Source organism: Helobdella robusta (genome assembly GCF_000326865.2).
Source record: "Helobdella robusta unplaced genomic scaffold HELROscaffold_35, whole genome shotgun sequence".
NCBI lineage: Eukaryota > Metazoa > Annelida > Clitellata > Rhynchobdellida > Glossiphoniidae > Helobdella > Helobdella robusta.
The window spans coordinates 909706-930926 of record NW_008704704.1 but is presented as its reverse complement, the minus strand read 5'-3'; the positions used below and the strand labels follow the sequence as shown (position 1 = coordinate 930926).

Genomic DNA, 21221 nt, shown 5'->3' with positions numbered 1-21221 from the left:
AAATGCTTATATTGATTTCATCTCTCTTTATAATGCATAGAAGGTTCAATTTAAACAAGAAAATAGGCGTTTAATTTTATTAATTTATTCATATTTCATTTTAGGAAGGAGATACTGTTACCATTTTACGGAAAATGAATGCAGATTGGTACGAGGTGAGGCATGACGATGGTCGTTGTGGCTATTGTCCTGTGGCCTATGTTGAAGTGTTTGGCAAAGAACCCGACTGTGCTATGTCTTTTTCATCTCAAGACACTACACTGAAGCACGCTTCAAAACAAATGTCGCAGGAGAACATTGGGCAATTATCATCATCATCTTCGTCCTATCAAAATCTTCATGATATACAATTATCCCAACAAGATAAGCTGTTAAACTACTTATCTCCAGGTATAAGACCAAATCAGAAGGTTAGTTCATTTTTCATGAGAACATTCTAATTAATTGAGTGACCTTTTGAATGGGTTGTTACATGTAGAATGGTGCATGGAAATATGCTAATTTTATAGTTATGAAGTTTTAAGGTGTTTTTTATTGAAAGGACAATTGTGATGCCATGGATGATGGATTAGCTGATCATCATTGTCCTTCACAATTGTCAGCTGTTCGTGCAAAGCCACGTAAGACACTACAAGCTATCATAACAAAAAGCAACTCAATGTTAACTTCATCATTATCTACTGCAACGTCATCTCTGTTAGCACCTTTCAGAAATGCTCCCTCGAGGCCTATTTCATTGCTTAAAGGTTAACTTCAGATCAAATTTTTTATTTGTTCATTTACTTTTCACTTGTTATTTTTAGTGAAACTTGCATGATTATTTATTTATTTTGCTCAAAGATAGCAAAGGTATTAAAATTGTAGTTATTGGATAGATGTGCTTGTCACCAATTTTAATAAAGTAAAGTTATAATTGCTGTTGTGTTCGGTTGATACTTTATTTCCAAAGATAAATATTGTAAAATAATTTAGTAAAGCACAATAATAGTGGTACTTGTAAATTAGTTCCTTGTTAAATAGGATAAATCAAATTATGTTCTCAATCATTTTTGTATCCATGTCTTTTTAGTCAAATTTTTTGTACTGTTATTTTTGCATTATATAATAATAATAATAATAATAATGTCAGTTAATACATACACTAATATTTTCATTAATTATAATCTTGCTGTCAACATAACTATACTATTATCTTTTCAACAGATGAATTGAAAATTGCGCAGAGTGTTTCATCCCGGAATTCAAAGCAGGCATCAACATTTTTGGCAACTCCTTATTCATCTAGACTGGAAAAAGAGGGTTTTACGTACTTGTCGCCAAACACGCCGACTTCGCCAACAAAATTACCTTCGTCGTCAATAACTAATGTTATCGGCGATAGTGTTAATAAGCATAATTCATTAAAGGCGTCAGATGAAAAGCCTCAAAAAACATCCATTAAAGTGATTAATGAGAAAGAAAAGAGTATGTCCTCTGTTAAAAATACGCAAGAATTAGAAGAAATTATAACAGCAAAAGCTGAAAAACGTTTGAATGTTATGAATGAGTTGGAAACAACTGAGCTGGATTACGTCATGTGTTTAGAATTGTGTTACAACTTGTTTCATGACAAAGATGCCTACGACTGTCCCACAAATCTTGATGTAGATGCTTTGTTTGGAAATATGCTCCAAATTATAAATCTTTCCAAGAATTTTCATACAATGTTGAAGAAATGTTCTCAAGTTATTTCGTCAACACAAAAATCAGTTGGTTAGAAAAGTTAATTTGTATTGAAAATAAAATGTGATTTAAGCTAATTTGTGTCAATATATTAATATTTTTCACAATGTAGTTTTGGCAGATTTCTTTGATAAAAGAAACTCGTGACTTAACTATATATATATTTTGAATTTTTATATTTTCTCTTTTTTTATAGTCTACTTGTCTCTCGGTCACCTCGTCATTTGATGTTTTGTTTTAAAATTTTTATCCACTTCCGATGCACCTGGCCAGCTGAAATTTTCAGGGTAAGTACATTTTGAAATAAGTTGCATCTTGTTCAACAAGCGCATCCTGCTCGATAACCGTTAATTAAATTAAATTTACTTAGCCAGATTTTAATGCAATTTTAATTGAATAATTAACTTAATGGGCCCGTCGTCTTTGTCTTTTCTTTTTTATTGATATGATCCGGCGAATGAATTTCAAATATTTACAATACAATGCGGCGAGTAGAATCTTCCTCCGATGATGCAAGACTTAATCAGCACCAGCAGACCAGTTAAATTAACAAATAAATTAAATTTAATAATAAATACAAACAATAAATTTCTACCACCAATAAAAACATTTTAATAAAAAAGGTTTTTTGTTAATTTTTGCTTAATTTGAAAATTAATTAATTATTCGCAAAGGCTGTTTAAGTGTTGAAAAATTTGCCTTCTACTTCATTTTTCAACTTCTGATCATATTTCATACTTTGATTTTGTGTAATTAAATCTTTTTCACTTGTTTCCTCTGTGAGATTTAACCAAGAGAATTAATAATAATAGCAATAATAATAAGTATAACAATATTAATCGTATTGATCTAACGGATTCGTCAACGCGGTCTATTTATTTCAACATTCCTATGATTTCAGGGCGTCTTTCTTAACAATATAGTGTTGTTGCTAAAAATTCTTACCGCAATCTGCACCTTCCTTCAACTTGTCATTTTTATGAGCCTTATTCACTCTTTATTACTTACTATTTGAAATGAATTAACCACTCTAACTCTATGTGAATTACTTGATCCTGTATCTTTTAGTTTTGGCGTTCATTAAAATGTTTTTGTAGTCTTATTTCCATTTTTTACGTATAATCTTCCTATAATTTTCTCTTGTATTGGCTGTTATAAAAAACATGTCTATAAGATATAAACAAATTTCTACGACAGGTATGTCAATAAATTTATCTACAGTATGTTTCAAATAAAACAAACCTGGCCAAGTAGCTTTTATTAGTTTTTCTCATTTCTTTTTAAATGTTCCTATGCTAAGTCTGATTATATTGTTTTTTAATTTATTTTTTGCATTCTCTACCTACATATCTGGCCAATTCTCAGTTGCTAACAAAATTCTAATGAATCTAGAGATTTAAGGTTTTCAGAGTTCAACGAGATTCTACGCACATTAACAAACAATACATTTTTTCTTTTCTTTTTATTGGACTTCATGAATATAACACTATTTGAAAAACTCATTGCCCAAAACTCATATTTACAGATTTTAATTTTTTCATTCTTTAATAATTTTTTCATGCAATTCGAATCGTACTTTTTAAGAAATTCGATAAAGGGAATCTTTTTCATGAAGTTTGAAACCAGGTTAAAGGACACCGTTTTAAATACTATAAAGAGATAACCAAGCTACGGCAGAGAGGCAATTGTTTCTTTAATAGATCAGCAAATCTTTGGAATTTATTGCCAAGTTAATTTGTGGAAGCACCTATAGTAAGCAGTTTTAAAGCAGACCATGATTACTGAACGAACAGAAATCAATGTAATCGGCTGTCATAGTGTGCCTGACAACGCACTCACTGGCCCCGTTGCCTGTCTACGGCATACTTTATTACTACTACTACTTTAACGAATCTGTACCGCTTGCAATAATTTGTAATATGATTAATCTCGTTTCTGTAAAAGTCAGAGTTTTCTTCAGAAAAGTTAAGTTATTATACGAAAATCATTTAATGCTTCTTTATTAATTTACAAAAATTATTTTTTAAGGAAGTTGTTTTTTAGAACTGGAAAATGATTTTAAGCGAGTCTACACACAATACTGCAGGAACCATGATAATGTTATTGCGCTGCTTGAAAAAGTTGGTTTTCCTGCAGTTCTTGTGCATTTTAATTTTTTTATCATTATTACTTAATTTTTTTCTTTTCTACTTTTTGGTTGCCGGGCATTTCAAATCGTGACAACAGTGACTGCTCTGTGTTAATTTTAATTAAATTTATCCATTTCTTAGCTACAAAATAAATTTTTAGCTTGATTGTAATGTGATGCCTGCTAATTCAAAAACAAATGTTTTTTCAGTATGATGTTGATGAAGAATGCCAGAATTTTATGCAGAGGATGATGCAAAAAATGAAATCGAAGATGGTCGTTTTTGATTTGGGGTCCATCCTCATCAAGCCTGTTCAAAGAATTCTTAAATACCCGCTCCTTCTCAGTGAATTAGATAAGGTTTTTTAATGACTGCTTATAGTATTAATAATAATAATATCGTTAATATAATAATATTTTTGTTGGAGTAACTTCCCATTGGATAAATCCAGATGATTTTAAGAGCAGTGGTGTTACACTTGCTTCAATAAAAATTGAATAATTTGCTTTTATTGGTTAACAACTAAGTTATTGTTCCTTAGATATTTCACGTCATACAAGGGTTTTCAAAATACAACACCACTATGCCATTAAGGCTCATGCTGAACGTTTATTTAGCCGGACCGAAATGATTTTTACTACTAAAAGAAATCGTTTAAGTGATGAATCATTAAAAACTTTACTTTTCCTTAAAAAACAAACTCTTTTATTGATGTAAATAAATTACTGTTGATTTCTGAAGTTAATCAATTTATAGATACTTCAAGTGTGGATTTTATAAGATGACTTATGAAGATTTAAGAGGCCAGAGCTGCATAATAATGTACAGAAAAAGATTAAAAAATGTCAGTTTTTCGCTCATACATCAGTGGTCTAATTTTTTATGAAAATGTTGTATTTTCAATACAACCAAAATTCATTTAATTTAATCAATTGATGCTACCTTTTTTATCCGTCTAAAGGATCGAAAATACGCGTCTCCTGTTATTTCTTTTTATTAATAATCTGCGTCGATAATATATTTCCAAGTGCACTGATGAATCATCAAATGAGAAAAAAGAAATTCAGATGGCTTTGAATTGCATGGCCGACATTGCTTCTTACATCAATGAATCAAAGAGAAGACAAGATCTTGGTTAGTTTTTATTGACTTCTTTCTTTAATTTTTTTTAATTTAAAAAAAAATTAATATGGCAACCGATTGGCCAAGGTCAACATAATTTTAACAATTTTCATTATAACTAGAAAGTAATTTTTTCAATTCATATAGTCGTAGTTTTGGCTGAACGCAATTTTTCAAGTCCGACTTTTGTGAAATAGTTTTTCTCTTTCTTATTTGGTAAAAATTTGTTTGACGATGACAATAAAGACAAAATTTTTAAAAACGGAAATGCTGGTGATATAAAAATATTAAATTAACAAAATTGATTCTTATTTCAAATAGTTTTGAAGTATAAGCATGAGTCAGAGAACAAGTTGTCAGACAAATTAGGAAAATTGTCCATGCATTCAACAAAAAAGAAACTGATGAGATTCAGCCAGATGATAGTCGGAATTCAGGTTTTTTTTAATAATTAAAATATATAAAATAATATTAATAATAATAATGTTTTGGGTAGGTGAACGTACGTAATTCCGCTCGTTTAAAATTGAATAATTTGGCATTTAAACATTGTAGTTTTTGTTGAATTTTAAAAATTTTTTTAAATTATTATTTTAAGTCCATATCAGGCGGGCGCGCATATTTTCATTAACATAAAAAACTAATAAACTATTGAAAAATAAATTGAACATTATAATAGTGTCATTTTATATATCGCCATAGCTATGGCATGCTTCGTTGACCAATAAAAGTGTTCGTTCTAAGTAATGCTGTTGGTTTGATTGTTTGTAATTATAACGTTCAACTCGTAAGTTAGAGAGGATTTATCGACTGTCGAAGAATATCATAGGTCTTCTTCGTTGGAAAACAGCGATTCCTGAAAAGTCTAAATAAACTGTTTGTGTTGAAAGAACTATTATCAAACACATATCTTTAAATGCAGATAATCCAAAACGATTATGGAACGTTTTTCTTCATTACTTGACAAAAACTGAAAGTGCGACGGCTCATTGCAGATCTAAAATCAAAGTTGGAACCGTTAACTGATGAGAACGTTATTCCAAAGTTTCAAAGTTCGAGAACTGTTTCCATCAGTTTGAAAATGTTTCCAAAGAGATTTTAATACGCTTCTTCTACTAAAACCTGCTACCTCGACCCCATTTCAACATTTTCGGTTGAAATTTATGGGTATTGTTTTGCCATTTGCCATTTCGTTGCAAGACTCGGTCAACAAAAACTTGCAAAACTGCAGGTCAACTTTACCCATGTCTTAAGTTAGTTGTCAGCGTAGATGGGGATGACCTGGCATGGTTTTTTTAGAATTAACCTGCGGTGTCTTACAGTGTTCAGCTCTTCGCCCTCTTCTATGCATCATATACACAGCAAACATCGTCAACGTTGTTGAAGCATCTGGTTTTCGTTGTCATCTATACGCTGATGATATTCAACTTTACGGATATGGACTATCTGAAGCATCGCTTTAGATCACAGCTGCTGTGTCAAACATAGTAAGCCTATTCGGTCACTAGTTGTCGTCAAATAGACTTAAACTCATTGTCAATAAAACGCAATATATGGGGTTGGGAATGTCGCATGGTCTCAGATACGTAGAGGCTGGCTGGTTTAATGTCACATTTTCAAGGGTACTCTTTATCGGATCGATAAAACGTTTTTTTGGATGACCAATTGATCGACAACCTAAAGAGAGTTCTCTGTATAACCGTCTGCCGGGAAGCCAATTTTCTAGCAACTGTATTTTGTTAGTGTTGAATTCGCTCTTTTGAATATTACCGCATACAGGATTTTGTGCCACCGCTTTATTTTTAGAATGCTACTGCTTTAGGCGCTTTTTTAGATCGGTGATAAGGGGGTCTAAGTTTCACATCCTTAGAGTAAGATAAAATAGAAGATAGCATTATGTACAGGTATTTTTATTGTGATTTAGGAACACACGATGCATTAGTTTGTCAAAATTGATTGATGCAGTTTTGATACAATGTTCAACATCACATCCTAGACAGCAATCGTTGCTATGTATATTTCTTAGATACGTGAACTCTCTTGTTTTTTTGAGCGGATCCCCACTGATAGTGAACGGTGAGTTTGACATGTTTCTGTTCGTGATAAGAAAAATGGTTTTGGTCTTTTTGGTGTTGATGACAAGACTTGCATGTCTTTAGGCATTTCCACTGTGTTTAAATCAATTTGTAAATCAGAGACGATCTGAACAGGAATGGGAAGCATTGTCGGTACATTGAAGTACGAAGATCCTTTTTTGGATATTATGTTTTCTGCCTTCAACCGACGTATGTTGAAGAGGCCACCATCTAATTGGTGGTTGAAGGAGATGCCGACTTCCAAAAGAAGTTGTGAGTTATAAGTTGAGAATGATTGTGTTAAGACGTATCCATCCATGCTTAACTCCAACCATCAAATTAAAGGATTCTGACTCTCTGTCCCAATTAACTAGAATTTTATTTATTAAAGTTGGATCAATTGAGTTCAAGAGGTCGCTGAGATGTTCAGCCCAAGGAGAGACAATTCCATCTAGATCATTAATTACTGTGCTGTCGTCTTTTGATTTGATTGGATTAACTGATTGTTGAGAGAGTTTATAGATTGATCTGACAGAGTTATAAAATTTATGCGTATCATTCATATTAGCTAGTCTTTAAAGTTTTTCGTTCTTTTTCAACCACCAATCATTTTCCATACGTCAGAGCTCCTAACGCTCCTTGGCACGCAGTTCTTGCCATTTATTATATAGGCTGCACGTATTTGGGCTCATAAGTTTGACATCATGAGCTTTTTTTTAGCTTGCAACAGAAAATAAGATCAGCCAAAGTGTACATGTACACTAGCAAACAAGCTTAATAAAAAACCGATCAACTGAATGAACATCTTATAGTATCATTGAAACCAAAAAACTCATAATTGCATTTATTAATAAAGTTTTTATATCTGACAACAAAAAATAAGAAGAACAACTACGTTGAATTCCATATATTTCAATTGCAAAAAGTAGGAAAAAAATTATTGGGTTAAGCGTCCACAAATGAAACTGCATGCAAGAATTTTCAGATCAACGCTGGTTTTTCAGCCACGAATCCAGAATTTTGCGGTGGGGGATGGTTTCAAAGTTGATGACCTTTTTTGATAATTGTTGTAAATTGATGGGATGATTTCAAATATTCTTAGTCGACCTTTTTTGTTAATTTACGCACCTTTCAATCAAATGCACAGAAGCTAAACCATTAACATTTGATACATTTGTAAATTGGCGTACAGTTTTTCGGCATAATTTTTGTTTAGTATTTAACCAGTACAATCTGTTGATTAGTCTATCGCAGTTACATTTCATACCATCAAACTCTGGTTTGGTGACATGCTTATGTACAAACTGCAGCTTAGAAAGTATTTCAAATGAAAATTTTTACCAATGAATTTTGCCCTAGTTCAACTTTGTTTAGTCCAGAATGTAATATAGTGACGTCTTGTTATACTGCATATGGACAGTTCTTAGTAATTGTTTATATATACGTCTCGTTAAGTTTGCTGCTATTTAATTTTAATGCTTTGAAAAAAGAGAATTGTATTATGATTCTTATTCTTGCTATGTCGATCATCAGCTGGAGGAATCTATGTTTAAAATATGACATATACTTATTAACAGACAGTAGATGAAAAGTTCAACAAAGAAGAAGTAATGTTCAAAGCTGTTGACGAAACCATTAAATCGTTTCTTAAAGATTTGAACATCTCTTTAAGTTTAACAGAGGTTTGTCACATGGCTGTTTAGCGTTAAATTATTATCCATATTATACCATAACAGTTTTTTCCTAATTAATCTTTAATTAAAAAAATATATTTTAACGTATTTATTCATTGTTGAAAGTCTTTTTGAGTTTATTTCAAATTTTGATTTGAGGTTATGGCTAGCCAACATTTAGTAAAATACATTTATTGTTATCATTATTTGGAGAGTAGAGAAATTAAGCAATGCGGTTACGTTTTGAGTCCAACTTGGTAACTAGATCTTGGTTGCAATTTGCCGATGACACGGCAATTAAGTGCTCAAAAAATTAATTGTACTGAATCTTGGCTAATGCAAATTGGGATAGACAAGGGCTGTGTGTTTAGAATGAGAAGAGTAGATGTTGGTGGACAACTTGTTTTCTTATTCGAGCTCAACATCTCATTTGCTGACAAGGCTACTCGCCTAAATCATGTTGTTTCGCCCCAGTGTCATGGTTTTTTAATCATGTCGATAGCAAACATAAATCCACTCAAATAATACACCGGTCGAAAAAATTTGATGTTTTAGAATATTATCTCTACAAATTTGCAACATATTCAACAAGATAGAATTTATAACTTTTTAGAAATTGACTCCAAATAAAAATATACAAAAATGGTTACCCGAAAATCGTTGGCTTCACAGGACCCAACTAACTTTAAATAAACTTTAAGGACCCAAATTTAGTTATTCGGTTAAAAAAGAAGTTGAAACCACCTTAACAAATGTTCATTCAAAGTTAAGACAAGATTTTGTGTGGATTGTCGCAAAAGGTAAATGATGAAAAGTAGATAAATACAGTTTTGGAATACGAACATGCATCCCGATTTTGCAAAATATATTTTTATGAAAAATTTATTGGGAAATTCAAAAGTTTTGTCCTTAAATGGTTGGCAAGCTAGCTCAGTGAATTGGAGCGCTGTGTCTTAACGTTTACCTCTAGTTTGTTGACCTGTGTGATTTGGTGATGTTATACGTTTTGTTTCATTTAATTGCAATAAGTGAGATATTTGTAAGCGAGCTATTAGTAAGCAAGTTATTAGTAAGCAAACTATTTGTAAGCTAGCTATTTGTAAGCAAGTTATTTGTAAGCGAACTATTAATATTTGTAAGCAAGTTATTTGTAAGCGAACTATTAATATTTGTAAGCAAGCTATTTGTAAGCGAACTATTTGTTTGGGCCGCGTAATGAAGAGCAAATATTTCCTTTTTTCGAAGATTCATTTGACAAAATGACAAAGTTAGTTGACTCGACGTTTTGAGTTAATTATGGGACGATGGCAAGTTTTGTGGTTAGTAATATATTTTTTATACAATTATGGAAATGTCGAATAAACAAAAAAAAATACTTCGTTGATTATTAATAATAAAAAAGGGAAAAAAGGTCGCAAACAATCGAGCAAGACATGAAAGCTCTAAATTTAAATGAAATGGATACAGCTGATCGCCTAATTTGGCGCAAAAAGTTGATGGCAAAGAAAACAACGTCCTACCTTGGGAGAATTGGGTCTCTGGACGCTAAACGATGATTGATTGATTGAAAAAAGGGAAAAAAGAAATTTTAAAACTAATAAATAGAGCCTTAAACTTTTATTAAAAGTTATCGATAAAACGATAGATACATAGTAGAGCAGTAGCGTCATTAAATTGCAAAAAGGTGATTGCTTAAACATCTACTCAGTTCTCATTTCACGCTCTACTCATTCCTCTTTATTGCCTAATAATTTTATTTGTGCCTGATGTTCAAGGATACCACCAGCTTATATGAAGAATTGGGACGAGGTGTGGAAATGTATTGCGATAACTTCCTGGTGGATGACATGTTCATCAGGATATCTCAAAAAATTTCTCCAAAGAACTTCAGAGAATTTGTAAGTTTTTTTAATCATTTGTTCTGAAAGTTTTTGTAATTTCAACTGCTGTATATGTATATATGTATATATATATATATATATATATATATATATATATATATATATATATATATATATATATATATATAAAAAATTGTAATGCATAATTTATTTTTTTCTTCATCTATAAATAGAAGCTATTTTTCCGTTTTATTTAATATTTGATTTGCATTAAATTGAAATTAATCTTAAAATGGGCGCAAAATTATAAGTTAGATTAAATAAAATTGAAAAAATATTTGAACGGTAAACGGTGAACGAATATCTTTAGTTAGTTTTTTATATTTATTATATTTGGTTAATTTATTGTATTTGTTTTATTTCAAGTCCACTTGAAAATTTCAATGTTTCCGGTTTGATCAAAAATAACGACTCAAAATTTTGTAAAAATAGTTAAAATGTTCCAAGCTTAACTCCAATGTTATTTAGAGACTTATTTTCTTATATTAACGTAAACAATTTTGATTTCTTCAGAAAGAGAAAGTGGAAAGTGTGATAATGCCTGCACTAACTAATTTGTTGCAAACTTTTCGAGGTCCTTCCAAGATCATCCGCAAGCGGCATGATAAGTTACTCGATTACGACAACGTCAATGCACGTCTGAAGTCTCTCTCGGACATCAACAGCTCTATTGACAATGCTGTCGGTGATGTTGATAATTTTTGTTATTCAATTAAAACATTAAATATTACATTTTTTAATTGTAGACATTTTATACTTTTAAACCATTTCAATCCTTATAAACGAAAATAATTGTTAACAAAATTAATTATTTATAAAATTCAACGACATTTTTCTGCAAGACATTTTTATTATTAGAAATAATGAACTTTGTACGATATGTTACCGCTTATATCTTACGATTTGACTTAAGATTAGGTTCACTGTTTACAATGTTTAATCCAAAAATGATCCAAAGGTTGCTATTTTTCTCAAAACATTTATGACTTAATTTTTTAATACAACGAAGCCCATTGGATTATATTTTGTCCAGTTCTTTTTTATTTCTAACTGCAAATCTTTCGTTTTACAATCAGATGTTTGCAATTTTTGCTGCAAAGAGTGGTCGTAGGGCACTTCGTCGTGAGTTGCAGTAAACGGATTTAAATTCAAAATAATTCTCGCTTATTATAGCTAAAAGTGTAAGGATCGTAGATTCATGCATTAACCACTGGGATGACTTAGTGGTTAGAGACGCCTGATCTTGTCTCGCAGTATGTGCATGACCAGGTTGTGTGTTTAGCACATATTCAAATCGGATGTTGATTCCTCTGAACAATGGAAGAATGTATAAGACCTTTGCCCTTTTTTATTAAAATTGCAAAAAGAAACTGCATTCATTAAGTATATTTTGCGTTTTCTTTTGTTGAGAAACAAAACATGCTTATTGCTTTTCTCAATTCTCGCTGATAATCAAAAGTAATTGTAACTTGTATTTATTTTTACTCGCTGGTTGGTAGTAGTTTTAAAACCAGTTCAGACGGTTGTATTTCGGCTGTACGTACAACTCAAAAAGCGCATTTGAAGCCAATTTGTTATTAAACTGAGCGCTACTTATTGGTTACGTTATTATTATTTCAGTGTTAATTAATATAAAATGACGGTTTTTATAACTTGCCTATGATAATTGTGTTCAAATTTTCAAAGCTTTTTTTAATTTTGGTTAAGTTCACAGTTTTATGATGCTTTTGACGTATTCCATTAAACTTAAATTTCTATTCAACAGTTATTTATTTTACTAATTTCATTAAAGTATTCAACGTTATTTTGTCATTTTTCTCAATTTTGACATAGCTGAATGGATTTTGATTTTGAGATTTTGATTTTGAAACTGAAATAATTTTTTGTTCAGTTTCTATGTAGTTCCTTTATAGTTTGATTGAGTAAAATCTGTTGAGCACAGTCAGTCAATTCTGAATTATCTAAACTCTCCACCTGGTTTTCAACCAATTAACTCATTGTCAACCATTCTAAAACTTCTCATATTTTTTTTTGTCATAAAATTTTAACTAATCGAATCTCTAATTTTTTACTAAAATTCAACGATACGTTGCTTACTAGATCATTTTCCACCAAATTTTTCGGCGTTTTAATTACCGATAATCTTTCTTTCGAGCTGCATATTCATTCGATTGCGAACAAAGTTAACATACTTTTCGGTATCTTTTATAAAATCAAATTCAAACTCAATTCACTTTAATTTCAATGTTTTACGCTTTCATTTACCTACACTTTAACTATTATATATTACTTTGGGACTCCAGTCCGAAATCTCATCTCAAAGCCTAACTTTATGCTAAAAACGCTCTATTCGATTATTTTTTAACTTAAAACCTTACTCTAATACTAAACCGTTCTCTTCGAAACACAGAATTTTTTCTCTTAACTTAATTTAATACTCCAGTGTTTTATACTCATCTATCTCGCCTCAAACTTATCTCTAATAGAATTACTGTTGCTGGCCTTAAGATATGATCTATACTTGGTTCATCTCATCTTAGAAATCTCAAAGTTTTATCCCAACTCAAATTCGCATTGCGACCTTACTTGACGTCTATCGACATGATTAATTATTTCATGAAATTGACCAACAATAGAAAATTATAACAGAAGATTTTAATTTGTGTTTCGTTTAATTTTCATTGTTACTTTATTTGATTTTGATATCATCTCTGTAATGTGATAGTCTGGTGACATGTAATGTGTATTGACAATTAATGCGTCCTTGAATTATATAATATATTTCTAAATTTACCTTCTCTCTTTGTGATGACCTTTAATATGTATTAATCTATGGGTCCTTATTATGATTTGCGTTTCGCTTAATTTTCATTTTTACATTATTTGATTCCGTATCATCTCTTTAATATGTATGAATAGTTTAGTGACATGTAGTGTATTGACATTTAGTGCCTTCTTATTTTAATTTGTAAGTCGCTAAGTTGACATCGTTACGTTTTTAAATTCCATATCATTTCTTGCTGTAATCATCACCTTTTATAATTTCACGCACAGAGCTAATCAGGTAGCATTGTTACGAGTATCTTTTTACCTTTCTTTTGCTTCCTTTAAATGTAAATAAATAAAATCAATAAAAAAGTCTTATATAATAATTACAACAACAATAATAATAATAGCAATAACAATAGTAATAAAATAATAAAAATAATAATAACATTGAGAAAACACAAGGATTGTGGGAGGAATATATTTATTAAATTATTTCACCGTGAATTTTATTGATGTATTTCTTGATAACATTTAAAAGATTTTTGTACTTACTTTAATTACCGACTGCACAGTTGAAAGAAGAACTGAGAGTAGCCAAAGCAACTTATGAAGCTTTAAACTTGCAGATGCTTGATGAACTTCCAAAACTAACCTCTCTAGCACGGCACGTTCTACACGTCTGTATTATTTACTATCTTCAGTGCAAACAGATTTTGCTCAATCAAACCATCAAGGAAATTAAACAGCTTGTTGTGGTTAGTCAGTTCTTTTATAGTTGAAAATAGTTTGATATATAGTCGTCATCAGGGTAGTGTGATGACGATTTGAGAATAGAAAAGTATCATTACTGTCTTCAAATTTTTTTTCATCAGTTCAAAGGGAATTCCACTGCTCCAGTATCGTCTGCTGACACAACTCTCAAACCGGGTTATTTTAATCAATTTTTGCATGCAATTTCAAGGTTCGAATGGTTTCTTGTTGCATTAGCCACCGTTATATTTATTTTCTTGCCAATTTTATGCAAAATCAGATCTTTTTTGGAGAAGTTTTTAATTTTTCGCTAGTCATAGTTTTTGAAAATAAATGCTTAAATGATTTATTCAAATTAAATGAGGCGGTTTATTTCTTTAAAATCTCATTTAGTCTAAATAAAAATTACAAACCTTTAATTATTTACATTTTTTGTGGACATTTGCTTACACTAACTGGCTTCTAATGTTGTTGTCGTTGGTCCATTTTTAACGCTACATATTGGTTTGATGGATGGTGACTGAGACTTATTTTCACCGTGCGACACTTCAGGTGTTGCTACTTGTTTTCACTGCGTGGCCTTGTTCAGACAGTTGAAGCATTTTTCAAAGATTTTAAGTGCGCTTATTTATTCAAACTCTTTTTTTTATTAGATTTGTTGTATATTTTTTAATCTGTACGTTTCATTTTGATGAAGCAACGTCTGAATTGAAAAAAATTTTGTTTGAAAGGTGAACATTTCAACATTGAGCATGCACTTGCCGTTGACAAGCTCTCTCATTTCAGTTTCATACCGTCCTGCTTCAATCCTTCGCTGAGTACAGTAAGGAAAGGTAAAGATCGTGATCTGGATTTGTGCACCATCAGTCCGAGCAGTAGTAATTTCATTGGATTTGACGGGGCTGACAGAGTTTATGCTGTTGCTGAACCATATTTGCTGCTGGTTAGTTTTTTCAAAATTTCGCTTTATAACGATTATTTTAATTTTCAAATTTGTTGAGCGTTAAGCTATAATTTGATTTTAGTTTTTGGGTTTCAACCGTTCCTTTGATTTGATAAATTTTTTAAAAAATGATGTCTAGAATTTGAATGTTGTTATTGAAGGGAAGGCAGTGAAAATTTTTAATTACTCATCACAAATAAATGATAACTGCTCAAATGTTTAATACACGTTAACCTCCATGGGACTAATAAAAATTGTTAAATAAATTTATTTGATGACTTTAATCCATGTCGCTTCTGCATTTCACAGTTTCTGAGATATCAATGAAGTCTTTTTTTTAAATTTGTTGAATCACGAACAAATAATTTATTAGCCGAATTCTAATCAAAGTTTTTTACGTTATATAGGGTTCTCGTGCTATTTCATGTGTTATAAAATTATAAAATGCTTAGCCAATCCTGGATTAAGAAAGGACGATCGAATTTCACTTTCTTCCTCAATTGAGATGACCAAGATTTAACATTTATGTTTGTAAATTGCTCGTTCGTCGCATCAAAAAAAAATTCCATTTTATAAATTTATCGAACAAATTTTATTAATCTTATTGCCTTTAATTAATCGTCGTTGAACACATTTTATAAGTCCTAAATTTTATTTCCTCTTATTCCAAAATTTCGTTCAGCTCCAGTAAACATAAACGATAAAAACAGTCAATTAAAACTTTCTAAACAGAATTGAATGTAAATTTTTATGATTTTAAATTTTTTAATATCTTAGACGAAATGAATTTGACAGGATGAGTTTTAGATTAAGTAAGAGACATCCATATTTGTATTAGACGACATGAGCGTCGGACAAGATGATGAAAGTTACATGGAAATGAACCTCAAATTGAATAAACACAATTAAAAACTCGATAAAATGATAAAATAAGGTCTTTTAATTTATTTTTTACAATGCAGCTCTGTCAAACGCAGAGCTGCTTACATGTTATTCTAGTCTTATAATTAAACTTTCGCGCCACAAGAGCTGTACTATCCACACCACACGGGCACATTCACATCACGTATGCACGCGCAAGCACCGCATCATACGCGGATTATGGTCTTTGAGTTTAAGACAGAGTATTCGAACCATGCCATCGCGTAACAGCACTACGAGACATAACACTCCTACCGACTGAGCTAACTCCATGACAATTTAGGTATATCAAAGGTTAGACAAGTTAAACATTAGACGCAATGTTAGATCACATTATGACGTGCATGGGCAGAAACAACTCAACAGCAAAATTATTTTGATTTTTAACCACAGACAAGTAAAAAATTAGACATTAAGAGATATCTAAATTTGCAGGACTTGGAGATTGATTCAAAATCAAACGAAAAATCAATCGTGTCTGGTGTTGAAGGACATCAATTAGTTTTAGACAAATATAGTACGGATCAAGTTTACAGAGTGAAAGAAAACTTCAAAGGTTAATCCCTGCCACATCATGAAGCATGGTTGAAAAATGTTTTGTGCTGCTAATATAATTTTCTTTGTTTCTTTTTTATAAGCTGCTCTTGTGTCGGTTGTTACTACCGACCATTCTGAACAATTGCAGGTTCTCTAACCATGGATATCAATTTGATGGAGGACGCCATAGTGGGAGTTATTAAGAGAGCTGATCCTATGGGAAATAAAGAAAGATGGTTTGTTGATGATGGAAGTCAGTATTTTTATTGAAAAATATTTCTATTTTATAATTTGTTGATTTTGCGCTTTAAATATTTAATTCGAATGGTGCTTACAACTTTAAAAATCAGCCAGCGTTATAACTTGTACTTGTACATTTATTTCATATCTTTTTTTCGTTCAAGAGTTTCTCGTGAGATTACGTAAAGTTTGTTTGGTTATTGATGTTATTCATCCTAAGATGTTGCAAGTAGAGGTTTTTTAAGGTCGACACTACGATAGCTGTTTGTGTTTTTGTTTATTTATTTAATTTTTACAATTCTCTCTTCAATATTTTTCAGGCATCAACAACGAGCACATTGTATGTAAATGCGCGTCAAACGCATTACACATGTTGTTATTGATATGATGTTATTCATCCTAAGATGTTGCAAATAGAGGTTTTTTAAGGTCGACATAACGATGGCTGTTTGTGTTTATTGTTTATTGTTTTTGTATTTTTGTTTACACATCACTGGCAGCAGTGCCAGGAACTTTACCGTTACATTATCGTGCCGTCCAAGTTTATGAGTGACCTGAGCAAATTTTAGAATTAATCTATTTCTTCAAATTTGTAACGTTAATTTGAATTTCCCGACGATATTTTCTCTGGCAGAGATGCAAGAGGTTCTTTTGCTGTTGCCGGCAGTTCTTCCCAGGAAGCTTAATCTTTTGGATTGAAAATAAATTGGGACAAAACGAAGATTCAAGTCATCTCTGCGAAGATTCTTCGTTGGAAAGTTTTTCATTAATGAATGATAGCGTACACGTTTTGTATTCGTTCACTTACCTTGGCTCCCTGATACACATCACTGGCAGAAGTTATGCTGAGATGTCTCGTCGAATCACCACTACTGGTTTATATATGAAGTCTTTGGATCGCAACGTGTGGTTTTCAAGCATCTTACTAGCAACTAGAATCAAACTTTACAACTTTACATCATCCCTGTGCTGTTGTGTGGGCGCCAAACATGGTTTCTTTCTGGAAATAATGGACGCTACAGATCAATGGTTTCTTCGTCTATCCAACTGTCACGAACATCGAGGTTAGAAATAAAACACAAAAGGTTCAAGTCTCTATGCTTCTTCCTAGACGTCGCCCTACTCTGTTTGACCACGTAGTTTGTGATAACCCGTCGGAGACCAACCATAGAGCCATAAAATAAAAGCTGCTATGGATCGATCTTCAACCGGCTGGACCCGACCACGTGACCGCCCAAGACTCAGCAGAAGGACTTAATGCTTGTAAACATTGGAACACAGTCAGCCTGGAAATATGCCAACGATCGTAGATCGTACACTGTAAAGACATCTAGTGGACACTGCACTGCAGAACGATAGTACACAGTGGAAACATCTAGTGGACACTGCAACGTCTCGCTATTTGGGCTCGCCTTTAATAATAATTTAAAAAATGTTTAAAGTCATTTTAGGACGTTATCAACAAATCTTTATTATAATTTATTGAAATTAGAACTGCTATTTTTAGAGCTGGAATTTGAAATATAATTAATGTATTTTATTGCTGTATATTAAAATTGAGTTTACGAACCGAAATGTTCAACGTCTATAAAGGGGGAAAAAATTCTAGTTGGCTCATCTTGGCTACAGAAAACATATGTATTAAAAAATGCTTGCCGTTTTGAAATTTAATAACCTTTATTTATTATGCTTAATTAATTTAAGATCTTTTACCCAACAACATATATTTTTCATATTTTAATTACTTGAATTTTCATACTACAGACAGAAAAGGTTTCATATTGAAGAGTTATCTTGCACCTTACCAAGATGATTTTAGAAAATCTTTTCCGACTTTGCATCGATTAGAACAGCTTGATAGAGAGAAAAATAAAAAATTGCATCCGCAAGATTTTCAAAAGCAGCAGAAAGTGTGGCAGGCTGAACGACGTTCACTTAATCTATCGTCCCCGCCATCTATGGACGATTTAAATGAATCTTTTCATTCAGCGGTGAGTTCGTTTGACGTCCCGCAAAAAGCAGAGGATCACGTTCAACCTTCAATTTCTGCTCTTCTTCCACCTCCTCCATCTAAACAAAGATCCTCATCACCCCCTTGCAGATTATTTTGCCAACCTTCTCACATGTTAACCGCCCAGACTCAGCAAATCAAACCGCCTCAAGCGTCTTCCGCCTTTCTTACTGTTACATCCTCACAACATCATCACAATTCGCCAACATCAATCTTGTCTTCACGGCTCACGCTTCCTGGACCACCTCAACAATTTAAATCATCATCACTATCCTCATCAACACCGTCGCCTTATCACCGTAACTCAACTTTTCTAGAAGTTACAAATTTAGATAATAAAATGGACATTTTAATGCCATCAAATCTGTCAAATCCTTACTACCCATCACCGTTATCATCATCATCATTAACCGTTACAACTTCTAATTCGTTACCTCAAGTTCCTCCAGCTGATGTTACCCATTCCAGCAATTCAGTTAGCTTATTGTTATTGTTGTTATTATTATTATATTATTATTATTATTATTTTATATTTATTACTTTAATGTAATCCAATCATAATTTGCATTGTTAACATTTAGTTTATCTAGTTCGAATAAATTAGAAAATATTAAATAATTAACAAAATCTAAGCATTTTATATCAACCAACTTTGCAGCAGTTAATCGTATATTGTTTTTTCATCAATAATTTCAATCTTGCAACTTCAATCTTGCAACTTCAATCTTGCAATCATTTAAGCGCTAAAGGAGGTGATGCGGCAAATTATAAGCAGCCAATATTTGAGGAAAAACCAAAACATATAAAAAGAGTGATTTTTATATGACAGAAATAATTAAAATTATGAAAAATAACTAGATGACCTTCGTGCCTTAGAAATAATAAATTCTGTGTTTTTAGAGGAGTTTCATTAACTTGAATAAACGAAATGAAATAATTAGCAGGACATTTTGCTTACGGTTGCATCCTGCATGCGTCGCTACGCATTTTCTTGTTAAACAAATCGCGATTTACGGAAAATTCTTCGAAAGAAAACTCCTGGCAGAAATTCTTTGCAGGAAAAAATTCTTCGCAGAAAAATTCTTTGCAGGGAAATTCTTCGCGGAAAAATATTTCGCCAGAACATTTTTCGCCAGAAAAAATTTATCGATAAATGATTAATTTTTTTTAGGTGTGATTGGGATGTTTTCATTGGTCCTTGGATAAAAATCCCCGGAAAAATGCCTTTCGGATAAAAGCCCTCTGGATATAAACCTCCGGAGCAAAAAACTCCCGGGGAAATACCCGTAGACAAAAACCCCTCGAAAAAAAACCCGAACGAAAACCCCCTTGACTAAAACCCCCTGAACAAAAAACCTCGGAAAAATATCCCTCGGACAAAATCCCTTCGTGCATTAAACACCCCAAGCAAAAAACTCCCCTGAGAAAACCTCCCGTACAATATACTCCCGAGCCAAAAATCCTCCCAGATAAAAATTCCCGGTGCAATACACCCCCAAACAAAAAATTACTTCTACGAAGTGTTTCGATTCCTCTTTTCAATGTGCGCTATTTTGTTTTGAGTTTTTTCGGAATTTTCTTTTGTGTGCGGTTTTTTGTTCGTGGGTTTATTGCACATGGGGTTTGTCCTGGGTTTTTGTCTGGTCACCGTTTTCGTTCACAACTAAAAACTTCTGCGAGTGTAAAAATTGCTGTATTTTAAAAGAATTATTTGCCAAAAATTCATCGCTAGAAGATTAAAAATTTATTGGTTAGTATTATGTGATTGGGGTGTTTTCACTGACATTTCAAAAATTCTTCTGTATTTTTAATAAATTAATTTTTGTTTTAATACATTTCGGACTATATTCCTCTCGAATATATGATAAATATATGATAAATGAAAAAGGAAAAAGAAAATTAGTAGACAATGGTCACACATAAGTCAAGGATGGCGCTACAGATCAAAAAGTGTTATGGAAATGCAGCGAATTTCAACGTACCCATTGTCGAGCCCGAGTACATTCAGACGATACTGAAATTTTAAAACGGATAGTTGAGCACAAATATGCTGCAAATATTGCAAGAATCCAAGCAGCGATATCCATTTGGTGGTTTATCACATCCATTCGTTGGTCAATTGCCTTCAATTACCACGTTAAGGAAAAAAGTTCGCAACACAAAGAAATCTTCAACTTCTCACCAGTTCGGCAAATTGGTATGCTGATGGAACTTTCAAAACTGTGCCGCCATTGTTCACTCAACTATACACAATTCATGTTATTGATGGCGACCGTGTTATTTTTGCACTATTACCATCAAAAACGGGAAAAATTTATCGTCGTTTTTTTAATCAACTTATTTGCTTACAGCCAAATTTGGCTGCAGCTTCGATTATGATCGACTTTGAACTGTCAGCTATTAAATCTATAAGTTTGCTTTCGAATAA

General features: G+C 32.0%; 3 protein-coding genes across 3 annotated transcripts; 2 read left to right on the top strand and 1 right to left on the bottom strand.

The window, feature by feature from the left end:
- Window positions 1-1466: 1466 nt before the first annotated feature.
- On the top strand, window positions 1467-4219 carry HELRODRAFT_83139 (hypothetical protein; the record flags this gene model as incomplete). Its single annotated transcript, XM_009023208.1, has 3 exons — window positions 1467-1732; window positions 3755-3842; window positions 4061-4219. 3 exons carry the CDS (start codon window positions 1467-1469, stop codon window positions 4217-4219), a joined length of 513 nt encoding a protein of 170 aa, XP_009021456.1.
- A 2763-nt stretch (window positions 4220-6982) lies between these two features.
- On the bottom strand, window positions 6983-7367 carry HELRODRAFT_175825 (hypothetical protein; the record flags this gene model as incomplete). Its single annotated transcript, XM_009023207.1, has 2 exons — window positions 6983-7066; window positions 7119-7367. The coding sequence occupies 2 exons, from the start codon at window positions 7365-7367 to the stop codon at window positions 6983-6985; spliced, it is 333 nt and encodes a 110-aa protein (XP_009021455.1).
- A 1291-nt stretch (window positions 7368-8658) lies between these two features.
- Window positions 8659-19051, top strand: HELRODRAFT_192610 (hypothetical protein; the record flags this gene model as incomplete). Its single annotated transcript, XM_009023206.1, has 12 exons — window positions 8659-8730; window positions 10497-10619; window positions 11136-11303; window positions 13964-14146; window positions 14264-14318; window positions 14873-15084; window positions 16441-16561; window positions 16691-16795; window positions 16947-17017; window positions 17417-17540; window positions 18547-18773; window positions 18884-19051. 12 exons carry the CDS (start codon window positions 8659-8661, stop codon window positions 19049-19051), a joined length of 1629 nt encoding a protein of 542 aa, XP_009021454.1.
- Between the last annotated feature and the right edge of the window lie 2170 nt (window positions 19052-21221).